At 48.0% G+C, this 27,576-nt stretch overlaps 2 protein-coding genes and 1 long non-coding RNA gene across 5 annotated transcripts in view; all 3 read right to left on the bottom strand.

The window, feature by feature from the left end:
• Positions 1–248: 248 nt before the first annotated feature.
• On the bottom strand, positions 249–26,939 carry LOC127038375 (uncharacterized). Its single transcript, XR_007770626.1, has 2 exons — positions 26,766–26,939; positions 249–406 (listed from the first exon to the last, which is right to left on the bottom strand). It is a non-coding gene; the product is annotated as an uncharacterized LOC127038375 (long non-coding RNA).
• The window catches only part of LOC127038372 (cathepsin S-like), a 37,712-nt gene continuing 10,384 nt past the window's right edge, over positions 249–27,576 (bottom strand). Inside the window, exons 1-9 of one of the 3 annotated variants that reach the window (XR_007770625.1) lie at positions 22,708–22,806; positions 21,578–21,718; positions 21,293–21,415; positions 19,550–19,699; positions 19,244–19,468; positions 18,227–18,392; positions 15,505–15,607; positions 14,498–15,263; positions 249–856 (exon numbers count right to left, since the gene is read on the bottom strand). Coding sequence is in view for 2 of the 3 variants with exons in the window: in XM_050930950.1 (XP_050786907.1) it covers positions 15,164–15,263; positions 15,505–15,607; positions 18,227–18,392; positions 19,244–19,468; positions 19,550–19,699; positions 21,293–21,415; positions 21,578–21,709 (999 nt within the window). In the remaining variant the exon portion in view is untranslated. Of the gene's footprint in view, positions 857–13,888; positions 15,264–15,504; positions 15,608–18,226; positions 18,393–19,243; positions 19,469–19,549; positions 19,700–21,292; positions 21,416–21,577; positions 21,719–22,707; positions 22,807–27,576 lie in introns of those variants that run through there. The other 2 variants (XM_050930950.1, XM_050930951.1) reach the window with 2 other exon arrangements.
• Positions 1,552–22,803, bottom strand: LOC127038373 (cathepsin S-like). Its single transcript, XM_050930952.1, has 8 exons — positions 22,708–22,803; positions 9,192–9,332; positions 8,315–8,437; positions 4,350–4,499; positions 4,044–4,268; positions 2,639–2,804; positions 1,903–2,005; positions 1,552–1,673 (listed from the first exon to the last, which is right to left on the bottom strand). Exons 2-8 carry the CDS (start codon positions 9,321–9,323, stop codon positions 1,574–1,576), a joined length of 999 nt encoding a protein of 332 aa, XP_050786909.1. The 5' UTR covers positions 9,324–9,332; positions 22,708–22,803; the 3' UTR covers positions 1,552–1,573.

Below are 27,576 nucleotides of genomic sequence, written 5' to 3'. Positions count from 1 at the left end.
CATTTTTCCCAGCTTCCCTTTGATTAACTAAAGCCCTGACCTTCTAACCTGATTAATTCAAGTGGACCCCTATGCCTATATGGAGCCCTGTTGGGGCTTTGCAGAGATTCGGGGCTCCACCCTCATGAATCAGATTTTGAAGCATCAGGGCCTGAGAGTTTGTTTCCTCTGTAATCAGGGTGGCTTTGAATTTCTGTTGCTCGCTAAGTTTCCCACACCTTGCCCTGCTGAACAGGCTGAGCCTAAACTTTTCAAACAATTGAATATATTATTTTCCTTTTGGAAGAGGATGTGTAATTTCTATTACATGCATTGTTTACAAATGAGATTAGATCCGGATTTTCATAACCTCACTGCTGAATTGGAGAGACGAGAATCCATTTCATGTGCTGTAGAGATGCGTGACCTCACTCTGAAACTGTATCCTGCAAGGATTCGGTCAATAGGTGTCTGCAAATCATATTCCGAATTAGGGCAAAGTAGGTCAGATTCAGAATCAGGGCTCCCCACGGCCTGTGGAGTAGAGCAGGGCAGCAGATGTGATTCCCAGTGCTGAGCTGGCATTTGCAGCTGGGGATGTGGATTCCAGGTTCCAGGTGGATTCCTGCATTCTTGCTCATGCAATCGCTCGTCCCATACCTGCAGCTAGATTTACAGCCTTTGGGCCTGACTCCCTGCTACTGTGCATCATGTGCAGTCATGTATACCTCTGCTGAAAACTGCTGCTATTCTGATTCAGCAACATTATACACCTACTTTGCACAGGTGTAAATGGCTGTGCAGTGGAAGAGAGAATCAGGCCTTTCATCTCTGCACTGTGTCCTTGGTCCAAGCGCTGCAGGTGGCAAAGGCTGACCTCACTTTGTCGGTCACAATTTATAGCAGCAGCAGCACTCCATGGCTGAGCTTCTCCGTGGCACAAGGTGATCTCAGGTAATTTCTGACTGCTGGCGTAAGCAACGTGGTTGATGATGTCTTTGCATAAGACTTATGGGAGCAGCATTGCAAGATACCAACCCAATTTTGTGTAGCCTTGGAAAACACATTCTCCCCTCCAAGGAATGTCTATAGTTTGCTTGTTCTCCCCCAGTTGCTAATGATTGCTATGTAACCTGTATCATGGAAAATCGATAAAATGTGGCTAGAATGTGTTGCTCCATCAACTTCACCTTTCCACCTCTGACATAGCTTCGGCAACTCTATCGCATGGACTAGCTTTATCTGTGTGACACAGCCTTCACTCCAACACATTTTGAGACAGCAGCAGTGACAATGCTTAGCACTGAAACAGTGCTTCACATGCACAAAGCAATGCATAGACATTAATCAATTACAAACACCCCTGTGGGATAGGGAGAGTGAGCTAAAAGTGCCCAAATTCTGGACCAGACCAATCATGATCATTCATCATTTCAGCTGCTTGTCTCAGATCCGTCAGATGGATCTGATGAGAGGATTTTGCCATTAGAGCCCATACATTGTTCTCAAACAGAGCAGTTAGATTACAACAAGGCTAAGATAAGCAGTTTGAGAGACCACATCTCCAGAGTGCATTCTGAAGTAGAGCATCCCTTTATATTTGTGGATAAGAACCGTAGCTGGCAATCCCACAGTGGTTTCCTTTGTTCCTGGACATTCGAATGTACCCTTTGTCACCAAAGTGTTCACCCCAGCTGTTGGAAGGAGAAAAAACACAGAATTAAACATTAAGAGGCATTTATAGGCAGGGTTCCCCTCCCCCATTTTCTCATGTGTTTCAAGCTGTTTAACAAAGTGCAGTTCAATTCACACTAGTACAGATACATACATGCACAGCTCTACACAGCTTACTCATGCCACATGCATATCCCAGGAGCACATTAGTCTATAGATAAATACGGCTCAGATGGATTTTCCTTTTACCTGTTTTTCACAAGCCAAAAGTCCTTCCCATCCAGAGCGCCATAGCCAATAACTAGAACCCCATGATTCACATCATCAGTGCAACGTGGATCATCGTAGACTCCTGGAAGGAAAGAACGTGCGATCACAAGGGAGTGAACAGGGACTTCTCTGCTCAGCAAAGTTGTTGTGAGCAACAGCACCCACATGGTACCAACATGCCTCTAACCTGGTCCCCTGTAAGGGGGGTAATAATAACAACAATCCCTCACTCTTTTCATCAGTAGATCACAAAGCGGGTCAGTCTCATTATCTCCACTGTGCAGATGGTGAAACAGAGGCACAGAGCAGGCAGTTAGTTACCCTTGGAATAGAACCCAGCTCTCCACTCAGCTGTTTGGAGGTACCACAGATCAGCTATTCGGCAGCTAGGGGAAGCGCTTGGGGAGGGCAGAGAACAGTGAGAGGGGCGGGGACAAACAGCAAAACGTGCTTTCAGTTGCCCGTGGCTTTTGTTTTATAATTACTGTAATTTATTGAGGGATCAAAAGATTCCAGGAAATAAGAAAACAAAAGCCAGGTCTCCATGGGAAGAGCGCGATGTGTGCGTCTCCTCAGTAACATGCTGCCGAACAAATAGAAACTTCCTCCACATTCCCCTTTAAATATAAAGAGACAGTCCACAGAAAGCAAAGGCATCACTGCTTCAAACTACATACAGCACCAGGCGCAAGGTGTTCTAGCTTAGAGAATGTACCTGATCTGTACAGGAAAAACGAAGGCTGTTTTGCATCTATGGCAACAGACACAGGTCCGATATTGGCGACGGCATCCTTCAGGGCTGCTTCATTGGCATATGGGAGCTCAATGAACTTGGAACAGGTGGCGGCTCGCGTGGCAGGTTTATAGTGACACGTTCCATTCTGGCAGTGGCAAATAGAAAATTAGACTAAAGCCTAAAAAAACCCGCTGGTTTGTTTCAAACCAAAATTCCATTTTTTCAGGGTATTTTTCCTGAAACGAAAAATTAAACAATTTTTCATTTTGTTCAAATGAAACATTTCAAATTGACCTTTCATTTCTGAATGAGCTCTCAAAATGGTTACTTTTGACTTTTCCGTGAGGAAAAAATCAGTGGGGTTTTTGGCCAAAAATGTTTGCCAAATTTAGGTCAAATTCACAAATAGTTTTGGTGCACTGAAAAGAGCATTTTTAGCCAATTTAATGTTTGTCAAATATTTTTTTCCCAGCTCTAATTGAGATGCGCCAGTGTTAATATCTCTCCTTTCCCATCACTCAAGTAAGAAGAAATAGGAGGAGTCAGCCATCAATGAGAGCAATGAAAATTTGCAGGACATATTTCATCTATGGATTTATAAGCCTCCATGCCTCTATGATAGAAGGAGGTATCATTAGCTGGGTTTCACAGAGAAGACTGAGGAAAAACAGAGCTAAGATTACAACCCAAGTGACCTGAGTACAAGTCCTCTGCTCTAGCCACTAGGTTCCACTCTCCACGCAACATTAGGATTACACGCCAGGAATCCTGACTCCAAGGTCTACTGCTTTAACCACTAAAGAACACTGCCTGCAGACCTCTTCTCTTGTTCTTTGTGCTGATACAAATAGCACAGGAAGACCCAGTAAAACAAGCCACAAAGAACAGAATGCTACACATTTGCAAGACAAGATGCCAGCAACAGACTAAGAAAAGGACTATGGAATCTGTGTTTTTGGGGATTTCTACACTGCATTGCAAACCTGGGTTTGTGAGATCTGGGCTTTTGGACTCAGTGTTTCCAAGCCCACTCTTCAGCATCCACACTGCACTGTAAACCTGGGTTTACAATTGCTGGGCCCAGATCTCACAGCTGTGCTAATGTGTCCATACTGCCCTGCACAGATCTTCTGACTCAGGTCTGCAGCTTTTGCTGCACCCACTCTGCAAAATGACAAGATGTGGACTCAACTCAGCAGGACTCTGACTCGGACTCCGACCCACCACCCAGATCATAGGACCTGGGGCCTGAGCGCTTGCTGACCTGAGTCAGGCTGATGTGTGTGTGGATGGAAGGGGAGCCTGGGCTCAAATCGGAGTCAGAACCCGGGCTTAGTATGCAGTGTAGACAGACTGTCTATGTGTCTTAAACCTGGATACCAACCTGAGCGGTGTATGGATAGGCGGAGTCCGAATCAATGCCGTCATTATCGATGATGTACTGGAAGGCTTGGGTCATAAGTCCGCCGCTGCAGCCATGGTTCCCGTACATAATGGAACAGTCGACTAGGTTCTGTGCGCTGAGAGATACCAGGTTTCCAGTTTTCAGTTTCACCTGGGCTTCTAGGGCACCGACAGCACTGAAAGCCCAGCAGGCCCCACAGGCCAGCTAAAAAAAAACAGAGAGATGCGTTCAGCCAGTGCTGTGATGGGCACCCATGTCAAGAGGGGAACAGATTGAGCTTCCCACCTGATTTTTCACATCCGTAACACATCCCTTGTCCCTCCAGTCCATGGAGTCAGGCACTTTGCTGCCAGGGCGAGGCCTGTAGGTAGAATTCCGGTCAGGTCGGTGGGGAATTTTCACTCCAGTTAACAAAGCAGCCACTTCTTCACTGGTCTAGTTAAAAGAACACACACACCTCTTCAGACTGACATCCCCTTCGATGTACAGACTAGCCGCGAACACTGGGGACATTCAGATACAAACTCTGTGGTTCAGGTTCAACTCTTGTTCGTTGATACAGTGTTTTCCTTGATGCAGTGAAAAATATGAGCATGCCTGAATGCTGGGGATCAGCCGGGCTGACACAATAGCACATGCTGTAGCTTTGTTTGCTGGGAACTCTGGATTCTGTGATTCTTCACATGCTAATCCTCCTCCCCCAGGACATTGCTGGGGATAGAACCCAGGACTAGCACTGTTAAAAAGTTTTCAAACAAAACCCTTTTTTTTTTTTTGGCTTAAAAAATGCCTATTGGGTCAACTGAAACATTGCATGAACTCACCTTGAATTTGAAAAATTGTTTCAGCCAGGAAAAAAAAATTCAAAATTATTCAAAATGTTTGGGTTCAAAATGACTTTTCAGTTCAAATTTTACTTCCATTTCATTTATTTTTTTTTAAAAAAAGGTAAAATAATCTAGAAAACTAAATGTGTTGTCTGACTCTAAATGAATTGTTTTAATCTTTTTTTCATTTCACCACTGCTATTTCGGATCCACCTGGAACTAACTTTTGATTGATTGATTTTTTTGGCCACCAACCCAAAAAAATCTATTCTTCACATAGCTCTACCCAGGAGCACCAGCATTGCCAAGTTTCTTCATTTTATTGAAAGTGTCACAATATCTGGTGTTTTCCTTAAAGCACCAGTGTGGAGGGGAGGCGGTTGTGAGATTGCACAAGAATTTCAGCTTTTTTTTTTAAGTTTCCATCTCTCATATAGCTGTGGAGAATTGCAGGAAAACCTCTCTCTTAAAAGCGCAAAACCCAGAGGCAAATAAAAAGAACCCCCAGACTTAGACATTCTTCAAATCCCAGGATTTTTCAGCCCCCCATAATTTTAGGGGCCTGACTCCTAAATTCTGAATGCTTGGTGCTGGCAGTAACAGGATCTCAGGCACAAGCCCCTGCAATTTCAATTAAAGGAGCAACTTCTTTCACCAGCAACAGCCTAGCAGACAGGTTGTGTGTTATTCCACACATGACATTTCTCATGGGGGTAAGGGCGGGTGGCAGACAGAGTAAGGTAGAGAAGCAGGAACCTGCGGGAATGGGATTCCCACCCTTTTGACCTCACATGCACTGTATGTGCAAGGTCACACTGCTTGGAGGATGCCATTTGATACAGAAACACGCTGGGAGGAGTGGGTCACTCCAGCAGCGGGCTGATTACCTGCACTTAAAAAATTAAGGACTACCCCCCCGATGGCAGATTTCCCATACACACCCCTGACCCAAGCAAGTAGAACAAAGATTTGCTCAGCTTCCTCGGGAACAGCGACGGGGGCAGGTTACTGCTGGAGGACGCACAGGGGCACTGTGGTTTGTGGGCCTGCCTCTGCATGGCTCATACTGACCCTGGATTGGCTGGAGCTTATTCTGCCCCTGATTCAGTTACATTCTCTAGCCACAGCACCCCCAGAGGAGCAAAGATAATTCCCATGTAACCCCTTTGGGGTTTAGAGAGCATTAGATCTTTTTCCCAGGAGGGAGGGAGAGAGTGAGAAGAAAGGAGGGAAACTCCAGGGGGGCAGCACTGGAGCTCCAGGGAGAGAGGCAGTCGGCAGGCCCTGGAAAAGTGAAGCAGGGAGAACCTGCCTGAGAAGGACAGGCCCGACCGAGGACAGCCCAGGACAGGAGCCAGGAGGAACCACCGGTGCCAGGGAAGGACAGGCCGGAGCTGGACCCAGTGTCACTGCTGCCCAGAGCTGCGTGGGGCTGTGAGTACTGGGGCTTGTGACTCTGCATGGGGAACAAAGAGGGGGGCTTGCTAGATAGTTCAGTGGGGAGGTGGGCGCTCTGTGTGGCTTTGCAGAGAGCGGCGGAAGAGGGCACCGGAGGGGTTTGTCGGGGGAAAAGTTCACTGGCGCCAAAGACGACCGGGAGCACCAAAGACTCAGCACTGGACTGGAACTTTGCTCAGGCCTCCTGAACAACGTGTGCAGACACACTGCTCAGTGTCTGCCCTTCCAGACTGTGCTACCACTGAGCCCGTGGGGCCTTAGTTTGAATGCAGCCCTGTTTTACCCTCCGCTATATTTCCCCTTGTTATTTTTCTCCTCTCATCCCTCTGTAAATAAATATTTCCCTTGTTATGTCCATTGTCCTTTTCCTGTGGGTGTGTGTGTTCACTCTGGGGGGTTTGGAACAGGTGCCCCTGGGGTCGAAGGGATTTCTCCTGCTGTATTCCTGCGCACGCCTTCTCTTGGCCAGAGCTGCCTGCAGAGCAGACTCCATCTTGGCCATGAGGGTGCTAAAGTTACACTTGGTGGCCCATGCGGGGACTTTGCAGTACACACACACACACACACCCCTACGTTGCGCACCCTGGGCTCTTCTTCACAGAGCAAAGAAACTCCTGAGTGACTTTCATCTCAGTTTAAAAAAAAAATGGAGAGAGCATTATTAGAGGACCTGTGCCGAGGGGCACGAATCCCAGTAACTAAAGTTGTGCTGGTGGTGGGGTTCCCAGAAGAAGTGGAACCAAATGAAATTGAGGAGAGAACTGAAATACTGGGGAGGGTAAGGGTCCACACCCATATTTACAACTGCAAAGTGAAGGGCATGGTAGCACTATGTACTCACTCCAAGGAAGCAGATCTTGATCAAGTGCCCAAAGAGGTGCAAGTAGAAGGTATCCCCTGGACAATTCTGGGGGCAGAGCAGTCCCCTCCTAGTGTGCCCATGTCACTTGAGGTGGATTCTTTCGCGCAGAAATTGCAAGCTCTGATGGTGGATGAAAAGCGGACAAGAGAAGAATTAATTTTGGCATCAGGCGAGGCTCCAACACCTGCAGCATCCAGTCTGGTGGGATGGACCAAAGAGTTGTGAAATGCTCTCAAAGGTGCATTGAAGCCGGTATATGACAGTGCTCCATACAAGTGGTTACGTTCTTTCTCAGGGGTGTCACCAGTACCTTCAGGGGAGGATGATTACTAGACCTGGAGGGATTTTACGGTGCCACTTATCCAAGAATGGAAATGCTCTGATGCTGAGAAGCGGAAACGTGTGCTTGAGAGTCTGAGGAGACCTGCCATGTGAATTATCCGAGCCCTGAAAGACTCACAGAGAGCTGCCACAGTGCAAGACTATTTAACCGCTCTTGAGAGTGTCTGCGGTGCTACTGATAGCAGTGAAGACCTGTATTATTGTTTCCGCCATACCTATCAGGAGCCCCACGAACGATTGTCAGATTTCATCAGGAGACTAGAGGATTTGCTACAGCAGGTAGTGCGGAAGGAGGGCATCCCCACCAAGCGCATTGATTCCACTAGGTTGGACCAAATCCTTCGGGGCACCCGAGAAGATGGGTTGATGTTCTGGCGACTGCAGCTGATGGAGCGGGCCCCAAACCCACCCCCATTTAACAAGCTCATTCGAGAGATACGTGAAGAGGAAGAGTGATTGTTGCAAGCGGATGCAGTGGTGCAGCCGAAGATGGCAGGGAGTCACACCACCACAGTGTTTGGAGAGATGGAAGACGCCCCATGGCAGTGGCAGCATCACTGAGAGATTTGACCTGAGAAGCGGCCATGATGAAGGCTCAGGGACATCCTGTGCCGTCCTCAAGAGGGGAGAGTAGCAGGAGGGATGATAGCCAGCGAGAAGGTTTCTGTTACAATTGTGGAAGAGATGGTCACTATGCCTTGGACTGCCAAAACAAGACAGATCGTGCTACTTGGTCTGTAGCGATATTTTTTTTAACTTACCATGTCTGCCAGGTGGTTCATGCCCAGCTCATAGGAATGCAGCCCCAGTGAGTGCTCAAGGTTATGCAGCATAACGAGCTTGAGGTTCTTTTCCCAGGTCACGCGCCGTTCCCCTTCCTCTTTCTGGAACCAAAACACAGCCCCCAGCTTACTATGCAGTAGCCAGGAGGAAACCATCTGCAGTATAAATGAGTTATAGTTCTACTGCGCTTTTTTATCCCCCAGGAATTTTTGCTTTGCAAAAATGTTGCTCAAATCCTGCAACACTCACTCAAGCAAAACTGCCTAATAAATAAAGGGGAGTCTTAACAAGCTAAGCGTGGCAAGATTGAGTCCTTCCCCGACCCCAAATGCAGCTAGTTCTGGAGTGGTGTGCAGGAGCTTTTTTAATAGCACACAGCAACACTACACAAAAGGGTTCATTTATTAAATGCTGAAATGAACCATTTTTCCCACCTTTCCGTCTCATTTTTTTTTAATTCAATTGAAACAATTTGCCAAAATCAAGCCGAATTCCCCATTTTTTTCTGTCAACCCAAATCTGCATTTTTCCACCCAAAAACCAGAAAAGAGTTGCATGAAAAATTTCACCTGGCTCTAATATATCCCAAACAAAACACGCTTTAAAAAATCAGGTAACCTCGTGATGGTTTAGGCAAGGTGGAGGGTACATACAAGGCCCAATGTTCATTAAAACTGCACACACTTCTGAAAGCAGAGAGAGCTTTGCAATCTCCAGAAGAGCAGGAGGCAGCGTTCTCAGTGAGAGCTGGCATAGGGCTGGCATGCTAAGATCACGGATACGTGCTGAAATGAGGAGAGATGGTGATGGAAATTCCTCTCCCCCGCATTAACCCCACAGCTGCACAGAGCCCACCTTGTGGCTGTATTGCTTGCCATAGGTTTTCTTCCAGAGCCCCCAGTGGTTATCCAGCATCGGGTCTGTATGTAGATGTGCAGTAGCAGCAGCAGCAAGAGAGGCCAAGAAGATACAAACCAACAACTTCATACTGCTCAGCTAGTGGAGAGAAAAAAAAAAAAAAAAAAGAGCAGGCTGGTGAAAGATAATATCTGCGTGGTTAAGTCAAGTGTCTCCATTTCCTCCACTCAGTGATGGTGCAAAAGATCCAGCACTGACTTGCTGAGATTTCTCCACTCTCTCTGCCATGAGCCAAGTATCAAGAAGGAAACAATGATCCTGCAGCAGCTCTCACACTGAGCCATCCCGCAGGTTGTACCTCTTGGGTGTGAGGGGGCAGGTGAAGGGGCTTCCTGTAACCCCATACGACAACAACAGACTTGAAAGGAAAAAAGAGAGCTGCGTCAATGGATAATATCACCCGGCTACTTCCACAGCTCCTGAACTGGATCTTGGACCTGACATGGGCATCAGAGCCTGGGATAAGTGATCCAGCGGGGAGGGAGGAATAGAGCTAGCGAAAGTCAGAGACATTCCTAGCTGGAGTGGGAATTGATGTAGCTTCACTGAGGTTAATGAGCTTGATCTCTAGGTGGTGTAAACGGTGTCACTCCATTGTAGTCACTGGAGCGAAGCTGAATTACACCAGCTGAGGAGCTGGCCCAGAGAGATTTAAGTGAAGAGGATTTGGATTTTCAAAGGAGAGCAAGCGATTTTGAAAGGAGTTCGGCACCCAAATCCCATTAACTCTCACCTAACTCCCCTAGGTTCCTCTGAACACACCAGCCTAGAAAGGAAGATGGAGGGGTGTATGGGGCTAGAAAGACAGAAAGAGACAGACAGAGAGGGTGTATGAGAATAGATAGAGGGGATGTATGGCGAATGAGAGAGAGGGAGTGTTGAATAGATAGCTAGAGGGGGTTATTGGAAGAGAGAGAGGTTTATATGGGGCTAGAAAGACGAGACTGATACACGTGGGTGACTGCAGATGCAAACTCTCTACAGGCAAAATACAAAACGCCATTTCTGGATTTTACTTCCTCAAACACATTGTTCCAAACACGACAAAGAGGAGATTTAAAGTACAAGGGGAAAAAGAAAAAGCCAAACATACCTGACGGGAGTTCGCCTGGTGGAGATTTCTAGGCAGGAATCTTGAACTGATCAGCAGGCAGCAAGAATTCCCCTAAATTCTACCCCCAAGGTTGGTTCCTGAGTGAACCCTAACACCCTTCCTGCTCTAACTGCATGCCAAGAAGAAGGAGTTCGGTTTGTCCTGCCAGGCTCGTCACATGGGACTGTGAATGAGGAAATGGCAGGACCTCTGCTTTCACTTTTACTGTGACTGTATCAAACTAGGGATGTTCACTACGGCTGCAGGCTGATTTTCAGTCCCCAGCCCCAGACCAAGACCACTAAAATCACGTGTTTTTCCTTCCCTTCCCAGACCCTACAGCACATGATTTGGAGAGTTAAAAAATAAACTAGTTGGGTCAACATTTTCAAAAGCCCAGACAGGTGCAAACGGTCACTGGGACCTCCCTTTTGGGATTTAAGTAATCATAGGTATTATGGTAAAACCTAGCAATCGGGGCCCTGTTGTGCAGGGTTCTGCATGAATGCACAGGGAAAGACAGAGCCTGCCTCCCTGAGCTAACAAGCTAAATAGACAAGACAAACAAAGGGCAGGGGAAACTGAGCCACAGATCAGGGAAGCAGTTTGCCCAAGATCACACAGCAGGGCAGTGCTAGTGCAGGGATTAGAACCCAAGTCTCCTAAGTCCCAGTCCAGTGCCTGCTTCACTGGCATTTTGGGCACCCAGCATGCTTGCTGAGCCAGTGTCTGGGTTAGCTTCAACTGCCTGAGCACCCAGCCTTGAGTGGGATTGTCAGAGCACCCATGGTCTTTCCTGGGTGCACAGGGCTGAGCAGAAATGCCCTCTAGGTGCATATTAGCATATGGATATTGGCACTTTGAATATGCTAATGAGGCCTAGAATCCCAACCACAGCCTCTGATTTTTGTTTTTGCCAGCTGGTTTTTGTTTTTGCCGCCCTCTCACCCTGTTCAAACTGCAGGCGGGGCCTTGAGAGGGAAGAGGCCAAGTGCGAGTGGGGTCTAGGGTGGGGCATGACCCGGCCTCTGGGGAAGAGGCAGAGCGGGGCAGGGCATCAATATGGAGCAGTGGACAGAGCAGGGAGTGGGGCCTCGGTTCTGGCACCATGGCCCTCAAAAGATTAATCTGGTCCTGAAGGTGCTGAGATGGACCCTGATATCCACAGATGAAAGGTTCTATAACAGTGCAAAAGCTAATTGGGCTACATCTTCAGTAAATCAGCATCACTCCTATTTATGAATAACCCTTGGAACACAGACTGCATAGCAATGAACTCTTGGAAGGATGAATATTTGCCTGCTGCAGCCTCTAAAGGGTTACAGATGTAATCAGGGTCTGAATGAACTGAATGAATGTAGAAGGGAGACTTCAGGAGGAAACTGTATTTACATGAACAAACCCTACTCTGCTTAGATATCCAGCAGATAGAACAGTGTTTCTCAAAATAATCAACTGTGGCTGGTGTTGGGTTACAAATCACTTTAGTACTGAATGCAGGGTGGGGAAATGCTGTTATCAGTGTGTTGTCATTATGGTTTGAATGAAGGGGAGCAGAACTGCGGTTCACCCTGTCCCAAATGAGGGGGTCACCCCCAGCTAAAAGGACCTCGTTAAGCCAGGGGCTCAAATGCCAGAGCCCTGTGAAAGTAGGAGGACAGGTGTCCCAGCCAGGAGGTGTGGACTCTCCCTAGGGGTCCCAGGACTGGTTTAACCTGTTACTCCCCACTGTTCAAAGAAAGAGCTAAATAGGTTTCATTAGGAGCCTTTTTGTTATTTTAAGCGCTCAATCAGAGCTGAAATCATATATGGTTGGACTGTGTTTCTACCCAGCCTGCTAAGAGCTAAAATTCACTGAGAGCTGAAATCACTTGAGGTGGGGCCGTGTTTCTATCTCAGCCTGCAAAGAGCTGAAAATTACTAAGGCTATATCTACACTACACAGCTTTTAGCAACACTCCCGTGTTGATACAGCCGTGTTGATACAGCCGTGTCGATAATGGTCGGGTAGTGTGGCTACTGTGTGTTGGCATTTTTGCTGACAAAATACTTCCATCCCCAACGAGCGGCGTTCGCATTGTCGACAGGAGACACCCTACCATTCAGTAGTTGACGGAAATGAAGATTAATATCTGTGAGCACAGTCTCCATTCATCCAGGCCTCCCGCATCTTGCTCTTCACCTCCCCTATTCCATCTACCCCATCATCCATATATTTCCTCTGCTTCCTTCCTGCCTTCCAGCCCCCCTCTCCACCACTCCCTTTCACCCCTTCAATCTGGAAGGCAAACAGAGAGTGAACTGATGAGATGGTGCAGTGGAGGAGATCCCATGCTGGGGTAGTGGGAGCTGGGGCACCCCATCTTTTTTGAGGGCTTAGGTGGGATGTGAGTAGGGTTGCCAACTAGATAATATTTAAAAACCAGACACTCCATCAGAAGTGCCAGAACCTCCCCTGCCCCACCTGTTTTCCCCAAAACTCCCACCTCTGCCCTCTCTCTTCCCCTGACACCCCACTCCATTCACTCATCTTCCCCCCTCCCCCTGTTGCTCGCTGCTTTTCCCCTTCCATCCTCTGCCATCCGGGTCAGAAGGGACTCGCCTGTGGAGCCGGAGCTGGGAGCTCCAACCACAGAACGAAGGTAGGAGGCGGCCCCACCTGAGTAGAGGCTGGTGTGGGTAATGACCCGGTGCCTCCCCACCTCCCTCACCCGCAGTAACCGGACTTTGAGTGTCTGGTCCCCTTTTCATCTGGACTTTCCAGTCAAAAATTGGGCACCTGATCACCCTAGAGTGGCGTCTAGACCTTGTGCTGGCCCTCTGCACAGGGTGAATTTCACCCTAAAAGTTCAGGTAACAAACAGTAGAAAGTCAGATTTTGCCTAGCAATGGGGGCTGCCCACGATCCATCAGTCACTCACCTGGCGCTCCCCTCAAACGAGGGGAAGCAGTGACACAAGACAGTCACATGGAACCTCCCAAGTAAAAGTGCAAATTTAGCCCAGGGCAAGAAATGCTTTGGTGCTGGTTGCAAATCTCATAATATTTCACTGAGTCGATGTTGCTCAGTTGTTCCAAATTCATCCATTAGTGGGTTTTTTTGTGGGTTTGTTGGGTCGTTGGCTTTTTTGCAACTGACAGATTATATTTCCTAAAACCAGCCACAAAGATTAAAAAATAACTGGGGACAAGCTCCCCAAATGGTTACATTTTCACAAAGATGTGATTTCTCACTCCTGTCCCACAAGTGTTCGTTTTTCCACCTGGTTCTGCAACACACTGATGGATCCCACATTTTTGCCGGCTTCCCTTTGATTAACTGAAGCCCTGATCTTATAACCTGATTAATTCAAGTGGACACCTGTGCCCATATGGAGCCCTCTTGAGGCTTTGCAGAGATTCAGGGCTCCAGCCTCATGAATCAGATTTTGCAGTAACAGAGCCTGAGAGTTTGTTTCATCTGTAATCAGGGTGGCTTTGAATTTCTGTTGCTGGCTAAGTATCCCACACCTGGTCCAGCTGAACAGACTGAGCCTAAACCTCTTAGACAATTGAATATATATTTTTTCTTTTTGGAAGAGGATGTGTAATTTCTATTACATGCATTGTTTACAGATGAGAATAGATTTGGATCATCACAGGAACCTCACTGCTGAATTGGAGAGAAGAGAATGCATTTCCTGTGCTGTAGAGATGTGTGACCTCACTCTGAAACTGTATCCTGCAAGAATTCGGTCAATAGGTATCTGCAAATCCTATTCCAAAGTAGAGCAAAGTAGGTCAGATCCAGAATCAGGGCTCCCCCATGGCCTGTGGAGTAGAGCAGGGCAGCAGATGTGATTCCCAGTGCTGTGCTGGCACTGGCAGTTAGGGATGTGGATTACAGGTTCACCTTTCCCTGCATTCTTGCCCATGCAATCGCTCGTCCCATACCTGCAGCTACATTTACAGTCTTTGGGCCTGACTCCCTGCTACTGTGCATCATGTGCAGTCATGTATACCTCTGCTGAAAACTGCTGCTATTCTGATTCAGCAATGCTATACACCTACTTTGCACAGGTGTAAATGGCTGTGCAGTGGAAGAGAGAATCAGGCCTTTCATCTCTGCACTGTGTCCTTGGTCCAAGCACTTCAGGTGGCAAAGGCTGACCTCACTCTGTAGCTCACATTTTATAACAGCAGCAGCACTTTGTTCCATGGCTGGCCTTCTCCGTGGCTTCTGACTGCTGACATGCTAAGGTCTTTGCATAAGATACCAACCCAATTTTGTGTATCCTTGGAAAACACGTTACCCTCTGCAAGGAATGTCCATAGTTTGCTTGCTCTCCCAGGTTGCTAATGATTGCTTTGTGACCTGTATTGTGGAAAATTGATATATGTGGCTAGAGATGTGTTGATCCATCTGCTTCTCCTCTTCACTTCTGAAGTGGCTTCGGCAACTCTACTGCTTCACAAACGGCGTGGACTAGCGACACGGCCTTCACTCCAACACATTTTGAGACAGTGGTAGTGACAATACCTGGCACTGAAATAGCAGTTTACATGCGCAAAGCAATGCATAGACATTAATCAATTACAAACACTCCTGTGAGATAGGGAGAGTGAGCTAAAAGTGCCCAAATTCTGGACCAGACCAATCATGATCATTCATCATTTCAGCTGCTTGTCTCAGATCTGTCAGATGGATCTGATGGGAGGATTTTGCCATTAGAGCCCTTACATTGTTCTCAAACAGAGCAGTTAGATTACAGCAAGGCTAAGATTAGCATCTTAAGAGACCACATCTCCAGAGTGCATTCTGAAGCAGAGCGTCCCTCTATATTTGTGGATAAGAACCATAGCTGGCAATCCCACACTGATTTCCTTTGTTCCTGGACATTCGAATGTACCCTTTGTCACCGAACTTTACGCCCCAGCTGTTGGAAAGAGAAATAACACAGAATTAAACATTAAGAGACTAAAACATCTTTGTTTATAGGCAGGGTTCCCGTCCCCCATTTTCTTATGTGTTTCAAGCTGTTTAACAAAGTGCATCCAATTCGCACTAGTACAGACACATACATGCACAGCTCTACACAGCTTACTCATGCCCCATGCATAACCCAGGAGCACGTTATTCTATAGATAAATACAGCTCAGTGATGGATTTTTTTTTACCTGTTTTTCACAAGCCAAAAGTCCTTCCCATCCAGGGTGCCATAGCCAATAACTAGAACCGCATGATTCATGTCACCAGTGCAACGTGGATCATCGTAGACTCCTGGAAGGAAAGAACGTGCGATCACGTGGGAGGGAGAAAAGCCAGCAGAGACTTCTCTGCTCAGTAAAGTTGTTGTGAGCAACAGCACCCACATGGTACCAATATGCCTCTAATCTGGTCCCCTGTAAGGGGGTAATAACAACAATCCCTCACTCTTTTTGTCAATAGGTCACAAAGCGGGTCCATCTCATTATCTCCATTGTGCAGATGGGGACACTGAAGCACAGAGCAAGCAGTGCCTTGCCCTGGGAATAGAACCCAGCTCTCCTAAGCCCCAGTCCAGTGCACTGTCCACTGGGAAGTTTAGTTTCCATGGCCTTGTACAATCATTGGCTCTCCTACTGAGGCGGCCAGCTTGGCTAGTGTGAGGTGGGCATCTCCCCCAACAACTAGACGCAGACCCTCTATAGGCCACCGAAGAGATGTCAGCTAGGAAAGGACATCCGACGAGTAGAGCTGAACTATCCCCCTAGCAATGAAAGCCTCCATTATCCCATCCGTCCCTTGAGCTATTTCAGTATCCCAACTCCCATTAATGCCGGGAAGGAATCTTCCTCCCACTATGGTCCCCTCACAATGTTCACTTAAAATCCCCAAATCCAGCCAGGAGAGAATTCCCCCAGAACAGGAACCGAGTCAGATGTCCACAAACTGTCTTGGGAGGCCCCCTTCTGGAAGCTCTGGTGTAGGGACATTCCAGTCGGGGTTAGGGGCTACAGCAAGTCTGTGGGGCGCTGCTCCCAATGTAGCTTGACTTGGGCTGCCATATCTTATGCAACACCCGAGGATGCCTAAATTATCCCACGAGTCGTCTCAACCCCAGAACTAGGCTGAAGGCCATTTTAGAGCTGACCTGAGCTGAGTCTGGTGCAGCATAAAATTGGCCCCACAATGTCTGAGGTGCCATGGGTGCTGGGGACGCTGCTGCACCCCGTGGCTTGAAGTGGTTCCCATCATATACAGGGTTTACATTTTGGATCAATGGTTCTCAGCACCCGCAATGTACAAATTGTTCCAGCACTTGTGGACGGTGCCCGATAGGGCTAAGGTAAATAAAACCCACAAAACAAATTTTAAAAAGCACAGGTTAATATAAGCCATGCCCACTCGGTGGGGCATTCTGTCTCCCTCTAGTGGTGCCTGGGCCACAGAAAGGTTGATGAGCCTGCCACAGCCTTGTCTAAAAGAGGTTGGGCCTTTCAGCTCCAGCAAGAAAGGCTCATGGGTTAAGATCCAGAAGTCCCAGTCCTTGCTGCCCACCCCAGTGCATTGGCATTACATTAACATGAGTGAAGGGTCCACACTGGGGTGCTATTTTAATGACACTGTAAGACACCAGGAATTGAACCTGGGGTCATTAGCCCTTGAAGCAACTTTCGAACTAAAGGAGCATCTCCGGTCATTTGTTGTTATTATTAATCTGTGTTACAGTAGCACCTGCCAGCCCCAGACATAGACCAGACACCGTGGTGCTCGGGGCTGTACAAACACAGAACAAAAAGATAGTCCTTGCCCAAAGAGCTTCCAATCTAGGGTGTGTCCACACTGCCCACTCCTTATGGCAGCGTGTAGACTATATACGCTCCACACAGGTATAAACGCAGCGTAGACGGCTTAGAGGAGTAAAGACACACCTGAACCCTTAGAGTATATATCCTACATGGCTCTCTACATGCCCAAGTAGGCCTCCCTGGCTACACTGCTATTTTTAGCAGTGTCATATGCTGCCACCTCCCCGCTGCTATGGCATTTTTCTGCCATAGGGAAAGTCTCCAGCAGCAGGAGGTAGTTGCAGGGCCGGCGCCAGACACAAGCAAATGAAGCAGGTGCTTGGGGCGGTGAATGGATAGGGGCGGTGAATGGAAAGGGGCGGCACGTTGGGTCTTCAGCGGCGGGTATCTCAGTCCCTCTCGGAGCAAAGGACCCACTGCCGAATTGCCACCGAAGAATGAAGCCGATCGCAGCTTTATCTGTTTTTTTTTTTTCCGCTTCGCCACTTGGGGCGGCAAAAAGGCTGGAGCCTGCTCTGGCTAGTAGCGAAAAACTCTGACAGCTCCCACTGCCTCCAGTGCCAGAACCTTCCAATGCTGTGCATAGCTACACAGTGCAGTGCGGACACAGGCTGCTTTTCGCTGCCGTGTGTAGCTACACCTCCCCTGCACGCCACCAGCTGTGATGTGCAGTATAGACATGCCATACTATAGACATATAGACATTGTTTGTATAGAACAAAAGAGATTAGCTTCTAGCAGGACTAGGCTGTTATCCTCTAGCCAGCTGCCAGAGGGGGACATGTAACACACATTGAACCAAGCGGTCACATGATTGAGCCACTCAAAAAATGCAAAACGTGCTTTCACCCACCTGGAGCTTCTGTTTTATAATTACTGCAATTTATTGAGGGTTCAAAGGATTCCACGATATAACAAGAAAACAAGCCAGGTCTCCATGGGAAGAGCACGGTGTACGTGTCTCCTGAGTAACATGCTGCAGAACAAATAGAAACTTCCTCCACATTCCCCTTTAAATATAAAGAGACAGTCCACGGAAAGCAAAGGCATCACTGCTTCAAACTACGTACTGCACTGGGCAGGAGGTGTTCTAGCTTACAGAACGTACCTGACTTATACAGGAAAAACGAAGGCTGTCTAGCATCTATGATGACAGACACAGGTCCGATATTGGCGACGGCATCCTTCAGGGCTTCTTCATTGGCATACGGGAGCTCAACAAACTTGGAGCAGGTGGCAGCTTGCGTGGCAGGGTTATAGTGACACGTTCCATTCTGGCAGATGAAGAAGGGACATTTTGGTCTCTGGCTTGAACATCTGACCAATCGCACCATTTTTATTTTATCTCCCTTCTATTCCCCTCCGTTGTCTGAATCCCTCTCATTTCTTAGACCACTGCTGCTCCCTTTGGGGCATTCCTTCTGCCTCTGGCCATTGAGATCAGAGCTGAGGGACTAATCAATTTTTTGGTTCAGTGACTTACACGGAAAAATAAAATTTAAAAAATCTGTTTCAAATCGAAGTAGAATTTTTTCATTATTATTTCTTCACTGAAACAAAAAATAAATAAATAAAAAATTCATTCCGGTCAAATGAAACCTTTTAAATGTCATTTCAGAATGAGCTGTCAAAATGATTGACGCAGGCTTGGACCTTCCTGGGTCCGAGCCATTGATTAGCACAATTTGTGTGTAGATGGGAAGGGGTTGAGGCTTGAGCCTGAGTTCAAACCCTGCGCTTACATTGCAGTGTAGACATACCCAGTGTTTCCAAGCCCAGGCTTGAGCATCCACACTGCATTGTAAACCTGAGTTTACAGTTGCTGGATCCAGGTGTCACAGCTATGCTAACTGCACCATACAGACTTTCTGACTTTGGTCTGCAGCTTGAGGTGCGTCCACACTGCAAAATGACATGGTTTGGACCCAAGTCAGCAGGACTCAGACTCTGACCCACCCCTCTAGCACTGTCACAGGACCTGGGGCTTGAGTGCTTGCTGACCTGAGTCAGGCTGATTTGTGTGTGGATGGAAGGGGAGCCTGGGCTCAAATCGGAGTCAGAACTCAGGCTTAGTGTGCAGTGTAGACAGACCCTCTCTGTGTCTGTTTGAAACTTGGATACCCACCTGAGCTGTGTACGGATAGGAAGCATCTGAATCAATGCCGTTATTATCGATGATGTACTGGAAGGCGTTCGTCATATATCCACCGCTGCAGCCATAGTTCCCGTATGTAATGGTACAGTCGACCAGATTCTGTGCACTGAGAGACACCAAGTTTCCAGTTTTCAGTTTCACCTGGGCTTCTAGGGCACCGACAGCACTGAAAGCCCAGCAGGCACCACAGGCCCCCTGAAAAAGCCAGAAAGATGCGCTCAGCCACTGCTGTGATGGGCATCCATGTCAGGAGGGGAACAGATATGAGCCTCCCACCTGATATTTCACATCCGTAACACATCCTTTGTCCCTCCAGTCCATGGAGTCAGGCACTTTGCTGCCAGGGCGTGGCCTGTAGGTGGAATTCCGGTCAGGTCGGTGGGGAATTTTCACTCCAGTTAATAAAGCAGCCACTTCCTCACTGGTCTAGTTAAAAGAACACACACACCCCTTCAACTGACATCCCCTTCGATGTACAGACTGGCCCCAAACACTGGGGACATTCAGATACAAACTCTGTGGCTCACATTCAACTTTTGTTCATTGATACAGTGTTTTCCTTGATGCAGTGAAAAATATGAGCACGTCTGAATGCTGGGGATCGCCGGACTGACTCAATAGCACATGTTGTAACTTGGTTTGCCGGGAACTCTGGATTCTGTGATTCTCCACATGCTAATCCTCCTCCCACCACACATTGCTGGGGATCATAGAACCCAGGACTAGTGCTGTCAGACAATTTGGGGGCAGGGGTGCCGAAAAATGCATATTTGGGTCGACTGAAATATTGTGTGAATTCACCTTGAATTTGTAAAATTATTTCAGCCGTGAAAAAAAAATTCAAAACTAGTCCAAATGTTTGGATTCAAAATGACTTTTCAGTTCAAATTTTACTGCCAGTTCATTTATTTATTTTTTTAAAAAAGATAAAACAATCTAGAAAACTAAACAAAATGTGTTGTATGACCCTAAATTAATTGTTTTAAACTTTTTTTCATTTCACCATTGTCATTTCAGGTCCATCCGAAACAAACTTTTGATTGATTGATTGATTTTTCAGCCACCAAACCAAAAAAATCTCTTATTCACAAAGCTCTACCCAGAAGCACCAGCATTGCCAAGACTCTTGATTTTATTGAGAGTGTCACAATATCTGATGTTTTCCTTAAAGCACCAATGTGGGGGGAGGGGATCAGATTGCACAAGAAACTCAGCTTTAAAAAAAAAAAAAAGAAAAGTTTCCATCTCTTGTATAGCTGTGGAGAACTGCATGAAAACATCTCTCTTACAAGGGCAAAGCCCAGAGGCAAATAAAAAGAGTCCCCAGACTTAGCATTTTTTTAAATCCCAGGATTTTTAAGCCCCCCATGATTTTAGGGGCCTGACTCCTACATTCTGAATGCTTGGTGCTGGCAGTAAATGGATCTGAGACACAAGCCCCTGCAATTTCAGTTAAAGGAGCAACTTCTTTAACCAGCAATGGCCTAGCAGACAGGTCATGTGTTATTCCACACGTGACATTTCTCATGGGGGTAGGGAGGGTGGCAGACAGAGTAAGGTAGAGAAGCAGGAACATGCCGAAATGGGATTCCCACATCTTTGGCCTCACATGCACTGTATGTGCAAGGTCATGCTGCTTGGAGGATGCCATTTATACAGAAATATGCTGCAGGGAGGGGGTCACTCCAGCAGCGGGCTAGCAGGGGATGGAGTACCTCCACATAAAAAAATGAGGAATACTTCCCTGATGGCAGATTTCCCACACAAACCCCTGACCCAAGCAAGTAGAACAAAGATTTCACAGCTCTCAGGAGCAGTGGGCAAGTTGCTGCTGGAGGACGCACAGGGGTGCTATGGTTTGTGGGCCGACCTCTGCATGGCTCATACTGACCCTGGACTGACTGGAGCTTATTCTGTCCCTGATTAAGTTACATTCTCTGGTCACGACGCCCCCAGGGAAATACAGACAATTGCCAGATGCCCAGTCACTTGGTCTGTAGCGATTTTTTTTCAACTTACCATGTCTGCCAGGTGGTTCATGCCCAGCTCATAGGAATGCAGCCCCAGTGAGTGCTCGAGGTTATGCAGCATAACAAGCTTGAGGTTCTTTTCCCAGGTCACGCGCCGTTCCCCTTCCTCTTTCTGGAACCAAAGCACAGCCCCCAGCTTACTATGCAGCCAGGAGGAAACCATCTCCAGTATAAATGAGTTATAGTTCTACAGCTAGATACCTGCTGACCTGAGGGGAGATGGTGACAGAAATCCCCCTCCCCCATTTTAACCCCACAGCCACACAGAGCCCACCTTGTGGCTGTATTGCTTGCCATAGGTTTTCTTCCAGAGCTCCCAGTGGTTATCCAGCGTCGGGTCTGTGTGTAGATGTGCAGTAGCAGCAGCAGCAAGAGAGGCCAAGACAATACAAGCCAACAGCTTCATTCTTCTTTGCTGGGGGGGGGAAGAGCATGCTGGTGAAAGATAATATCTGCATGGTTAGAGTCAAGTGTCTCCATTTCCTCCACTCAGTGATGGTGCAAAAGATCCAGCACTGACTTGCTGAGATTTCTCCACTCTCTCTGCCATGAGCAAAGTATCAAGAAGGAAACAGTGATCCTGCAGCAGCTCTCACACTGAGACATCCAGTGGCTTGTACCTCTTGGGGGTGAAGGGGCAGGTGAAGGGGCTTCCTGGAACCCCATACGACAACAACTTGAAAGGAAAAGAGAGCTGGGTCGATGGATAATATCACCCGGTTACTGCTACAGCTCCTGAACTGGATCTTGGACCTGGACATGGGCATCAGAGCCTGGGATAAGTGATCCAGCGCGGAGGGAGGGATAGAGCTAGCGAAAGTCAGAGACATTCCCAGCTGGGGTGGGAATTGATGTAGTTTCACTGAGGTCAATGAGTTTGATCCCTAGGTGGCGTAAACTGGGGTCACTCCATTGTGGTCACTAGAGCAAAGCTGATTTACACCAGCTGAGGATCTGGCCCAGAGAGATTTAGGTGAAGAGGACTTGGATTTTCAAAGGAGCCCAAGTGATTTTCAAGGGAGATAGGCACCCAAATCCCACTGACTCTCACCTAAGTTCTTTTGAACACGCCAGCCTAGAAAGGAAGATGGAGGGGCGTATGGGGCTAGAAAGACAGAGACAGACAGACAGAGGGTGTATGAGAATAGATAGAGGGGATGTATGGCGAATGAAAAAGAGTGTGTGTTGAATAGATAGCTAGAGGGGGTTATTGGAAGAGAGAGAGGTTTATATGTGGATAGAAAGACAACAAGACTGAAACACATGGGTGTCTGCAGATGCAAACTCTCTACAAGCAAAATACAAAATGCCATTTCTGGATTTTACTTCCTCAAACACATTGTTTCAAAACGCAACAAAGAGGAGATTTAAAGTACAAGGGGAAAAAGAAAAAGCCTAACATACCTGATGGGAGTTCGCCCGGTGGAGATTTCTAGGCAGGAATCCTGAACTGATCAGCAGGCAGCAAGAATTCCCCTAAATTCTCCTCCCAAGGCTGGCGGCTGAGTGAACCCTAACACCCTTCCTGCTCTAGCTGCATGCCAAGAAGGAGTTCGATTTGCCCTGCCAGGCTTGTCACATGGGACTGTGAATGAGGAAATGACAGGACCTCTGCTTTCACTTTTACTGTGACTGTATCAAACTAGGGATGTTCACTACGGCTGCAGGCTGATTTTCAGTCCCCAGCCCTGGACCACTAAAATCAGGTGCTTTTCCTTCCCTTCCCAGACCCTACAGCACATGATTTGGAGTTAAAAAATAAACAGTAGGGTCAACATTTTCAAAAGCTCAGACAGGTGCAAATGGTCACTGGGACCTCCCTTTTGGGGTTTAAGTGATCATCAGTATTATGGTAAAACCTAGAGATCCCAGCTGAGATCAAGGCCCTGTTGTGCAGGTTTCTGCCTGAACACAGAATGAGAGACAGAGCCTGCCTCCCTGAGCTAACAAGCTAAATAGACAAGACAAAAAAAGGTCAAGGGGAAACTGAGGCACAGATCAGGGAAGCAATTTACTTAAGGTCACACAGCAGGCCAGTGCTCATGCAGAGACTAGAACCTACCTCTCCTGAGTCCCAGTCCAGTGCCTGCTTCATTGGTATTTGGGCACCCAGCATGCTCTCTAAGCTGGTGTTTGGTTTAACCTCAGCCGCCTGAGCACCCAGCCTGGAGTGGGATTGTCAGAGCACCCATGCACTTTCCTGGGTGCACAGGGCTGAGCAGAAATGCCCTCTAGGTGCACATTAGCATATGAATATTGGCACTTTGAATATGCTAATGAGGCATAATCCCAACCACAGCCACTGACTTTTGTTTTTGCTGGCGGATGCTCCTCTCTGCCGCCTCACCCCATTCAAATGGCAGACGGGCCCTTGGGAGGGAAGAGGCCAAGTGCGAGTGGGGCCTCGGAGTGGAGTGCAGACACAGCCTCTGGGGGAAGAGGCTGAGTGGGGTGGGACGTCAATGTGGACAGAGCGGGGCAGGGGGGAGGCTATGGGCCTGGCACCGTGGCCCACAAAAGATTAATCCAGGCCTGTGGGTGCTGAGATGGACCCTGAGATCCACAGATGAAAGGTTCCATAGCAGTGCAAATCAGGCCAGATCTTCAGCTGCTATAAATCAGCATCACTCCTATTACGAGTAACCCTTGGAACAGAGACTGCACAGCAATGACATGCTTGCAAGGATGAATATTTATTTGCCTGCTGCATCCTCTGAAGGGTTACAGATTCAATCAGGGTCTGAATGAAATGAATGAATGCTGAGGAGACACTTCAGGAGCAACCTGTATTTACCTGAACAAATCTACTCTGCTTAAATATCCAGCAGATAGAACAGCGTTGCTCAAAATAATCAACTTTGGCTGGTGTTGGGTTACAAATCACTTTAGTACTGAATGCAGGGTGAGGAAATGCAGTTATCAGTGTGTTGTCATTATGGTATGAATGAAGGGGAGCAGAACTACGCTTAACCCTGTCCCAAATGAGACAGTCCAGGGGGGTCAGGACTGGTTTAACCTGTTCCTCCCCACTGCTGTACCAGCAACATGCTAGGTGACTACTGTACCAACCTTGCGGGCACCTGTTCCCAGGAGATGGCATCCCTCCCCACGGGACCCCTGCTCTCAGCAGGTGGGCATAGCAATTCCCCACCCCACCATTCAATGGCTGACAGAAATGAAAATTAAAATCTGTGAGCACAGCCCCCATTCACCAAGACCTCCCACTTCTTGTTCTACACTCCCCCCCATTCCATCTACCTCATCATCCATTTATTTCCTCTGCTTTCTTCCTGCCTTCCAGCCCCCCCTCTCCACCGCTCCCTTTCACCCCTTCACTCTGGAAGGCAAAGGAGAGAGGGAACTGGTGAAATAGAGCAGTGGAGGGGATCCAATGCTGGGGTAGTGGGAGCTGAGGCACCCCATCTTTTCTGAGGGCTTAGATGGGATGTGAGTAGGGTTTCCAACGAGGTAATATTTAAAAACCAGACACTCCAGCAGGAGTGGCAGAACCTCCTCTGCCCCATCTATTTCCCCCAAAAGCCCCATCTCTTCCCCTAAGGCTCCGCCCATCCACTCCTCTTCCCCCCCTCCTGCTGTTGCTCACTGCTTTTACCCTTCCATCCCTAGCCTCCCAAGTCAGGAGGGACTCACATGTGGAGCCCTGGTTGGGAGCTCCAGCCACCCAACGAAGGTAGGAGGCGGCCCCAGCTGAGTAGAGGCTGGTGCGGGTGATGACCCAGCACATTCCCGCCTTCCTCGCCCACAGTAACATTGAATGTCCAGTCAGTAACGTTACATCTGCAGTAACGTTGAATGTCCGGTCAGTAAATCTGACCGGACACTGTCTGGTCCCCTTTCAACTGGACTTTCCAGTCAAAAACTGGGCACCTGATCACCCCAGCTGCACAGGGTGAATTTCACAAACTTCAGGTAACAAACAGTAGAGTCAGACATTGCCTGCCAACTGGGGCTGCCCAAGATCCATCAGTCACTCACCTGGCGCTCTCCCCAAACGAGGGGAAGCAGTGACACAAGGCAGCCTCATCGAACCACCCAAGTACAACTGCAAATTTAGCCCAGGGAAAGAAATGCTTTGGTGGTTGTTCCAAATCACAAAGATAAAGAAATAACTGGGGACTAGCTCCCCAAATGGTTACATTTTCACAATCATGTGATTTCTCACTCCTGTCCCACCGGTGATCGTTTTTCCACCTGGCCCTGCAACACACTGATGGACCCCACATTTTTACCAGCTTCTCTTTGACTAACTATAGCCCGAACCTTGTAACCTGATTAATTGAAGTGGACCCCTAGGCACATATGGATCCCACTTGGGGCTTTGCAGAGATTCAGGGCTCCACCCTCATGAGTCAGATTTTGAAGCATCAGGGCCTGAGAGTTTGTTTTATCTGTAATCAGGGTGGCTTTGAATTTCTGTTGCTGGCTAAGTATCCCACACCTGACTCTGCTGAACAGACTGATCTGACTACACTTGCAGCTGTACAGCGCTGGGAGTTGAAGCTGTCTTCGTACAGCTGTGTAGGGAAAGCGCTGCAGTGTGGCCACACTGACAGCCGCCAGCGCACTGTTGTGGCCACACATGCAGCGTCTGCAGCGCTGTTGGGAGCGGTGCACTGTGGGCAGCTATCCCAGCCTTCAAGTGGCTGCAACGTACTTTTCAAAAGAGCGGGGTGGGGTGGAGTGTGACAGGGAGCGTGGGGGGAGAAAGAGGGGATTTTTGGAGCTGACACTGTTTCAGCTCCATGTCTTGCAAGTCCTGACCCCCTCCCCCACCCCTCTCTCACTCACTAAAAGCAAACAGCAGCTGTTTATTTTTTTCCTCACAGGCCAGATAAGCAGCTGTTCGAAAGGGACTCCCCACAAGCCCCTTCCTTCCCTCTCTCTTCAAGCAAACACTAGCTGCGGGCCTTCCAAAGGGAGCCCATTCACAGCAAACAGGAGCTGTGTTGGGTTTTTTAGATAAGCAGCTCCGGGAGCCCCCAGTTCACAACAAAACAAACAGAAGCATCACAACAAAACAAAGAGAGTTCTTTACTTAAAAGCATTATGGGAAGCTTCCAGAGGTCAGTTACAGCGTAGTAAGATTAATCACTGTTTACACTGGCACCCCAGCGCTGTTCTCTTTATTCCTCTCGTTGAGTGGAGTACAAGCAGCGCCGTAGCCAGGGAGATACAGCGTTCTGTGTGTCTTGCCAGCGTGGACGGGGAGTGAGCTACAGCGCTGTAAAGCCACCACCAGCACTGTAACTCTCCAGTGTAGCCAAGGCCTGAGCCTAAACTTTGCAGACAATTGAATATATATTTTTTCCTTTTGGAAGAGGATGTGTAATTTCTATTACATGCACTGTTTACAGATGAGATTAGATCTGGATTGTCATAGCAACCTCACTGCTGAATTGGAGAGATGAGAATGCATTTCATCTGCTCTACAGATGTGTGACCTCTCTCTGAAACTGTATCCCACAAGGCTTCCGTCAATAGGTGTCTGCAAATCCTATTACAAAGGAGGTCAGATCCAGAATCAGGGCTCCCCCATGGCCTGTGGAGTAGAGCAGGGCAGCAGATGTGATTCCCAGTGCTGTGCTGGCACTGGCACCTGAGGGCGTGGATTCCAGGTTCACTCTGCATTCTTGCTCATTCAGTCATTCATCCCATACCTGCAGCTACATTTACAGCCTTTGGGCCTGACTCCCTGCTACTGTGCATCCTGTGCAGTCATGTATACCTCGGCTGAAAACTGCTACTATTCTGACTGAGCAACATTATACACCTACTTTGCACAGGGGTAAATGGCTGTGCAGTGGAAGAGAGAATCAGGCCTTTCATCTCTGCATCGTGTCCTTGGTCCAAGCGCTGCAGGTGGCAAAGGCTGACCTCACTCAGGTCACATTTTATAACAGCAGCAGCACTTGGCTCCATGGCTGGCCTTCTCCATGGCACAAGGCGATATCAGGTCATTTCTGACTGCTGGTGTGCTAATGTCTTTGCATAAGACTTATGGGAGCAGCATTGCAAGATACCAACCCAATTTTGTGCAGCCATGGAAAACAGGTTACCCCCTGCAAGGAGTGTCCATAGTTTGTTTGATCTCCCGGGTTGCTAATAATTGCTTTGTGACCTGTATTGTGGAAAATCCATACATGTGGCTAGGATGTTCTCCATCTACTGAGCCTCTTCACCTCTGACATGGCTTTGGCAACTCTACCACATGGACTAGTTCAGGGGTAGGCAACCTATGGCATGCGTGCCGAA

This window comes from Gopherus flavomarginatus, chromosome 20 (genome assembly GCF_025201925.1).
Source record: "Gopherus flavomarginatus isolate rGopFla2 chromosome 20, rGopFla2.mat.asm, whole genome shotgun sequence".
Classification (NCBI taxonomy): Eukaryota; Metazoa; Chordata; order Testudines; family Testudinidae; genus Gopherus; species Gopherus flavomarginatus.
This window is presented reverse-complemented; position numbering and strand designations above follow the sequence as displayed.

What these genes read in the sequence shown, in the direction of transcription:
- LOC127038373 (XM_050930952.1), bottom strand. Translation starts at nt 9,323, where the DNA reads ATGAAGTTGTTGGTTTGTATCTTCTTGGCCTCTCTTGCTGCTGCTGCT. An exon ending in GTTTTTCCTGTACAGATCAG is followed by an intron (nt 2,006 to 2,638) that starts GTACATTCTCTA and finishes CTTTCCTTCCAG; the next exon opens with GAGTCTACGATGATCCACGT. An exon ending in TTTTGGCTTGTGAAAAACAG is followed by an intron (nt 1,674 to 1,902) that starts GTAAAAGGAAAA and finishes TCCTTCCAACAG; the next exon opens with CTGGGGTGAACACTTTGGTG.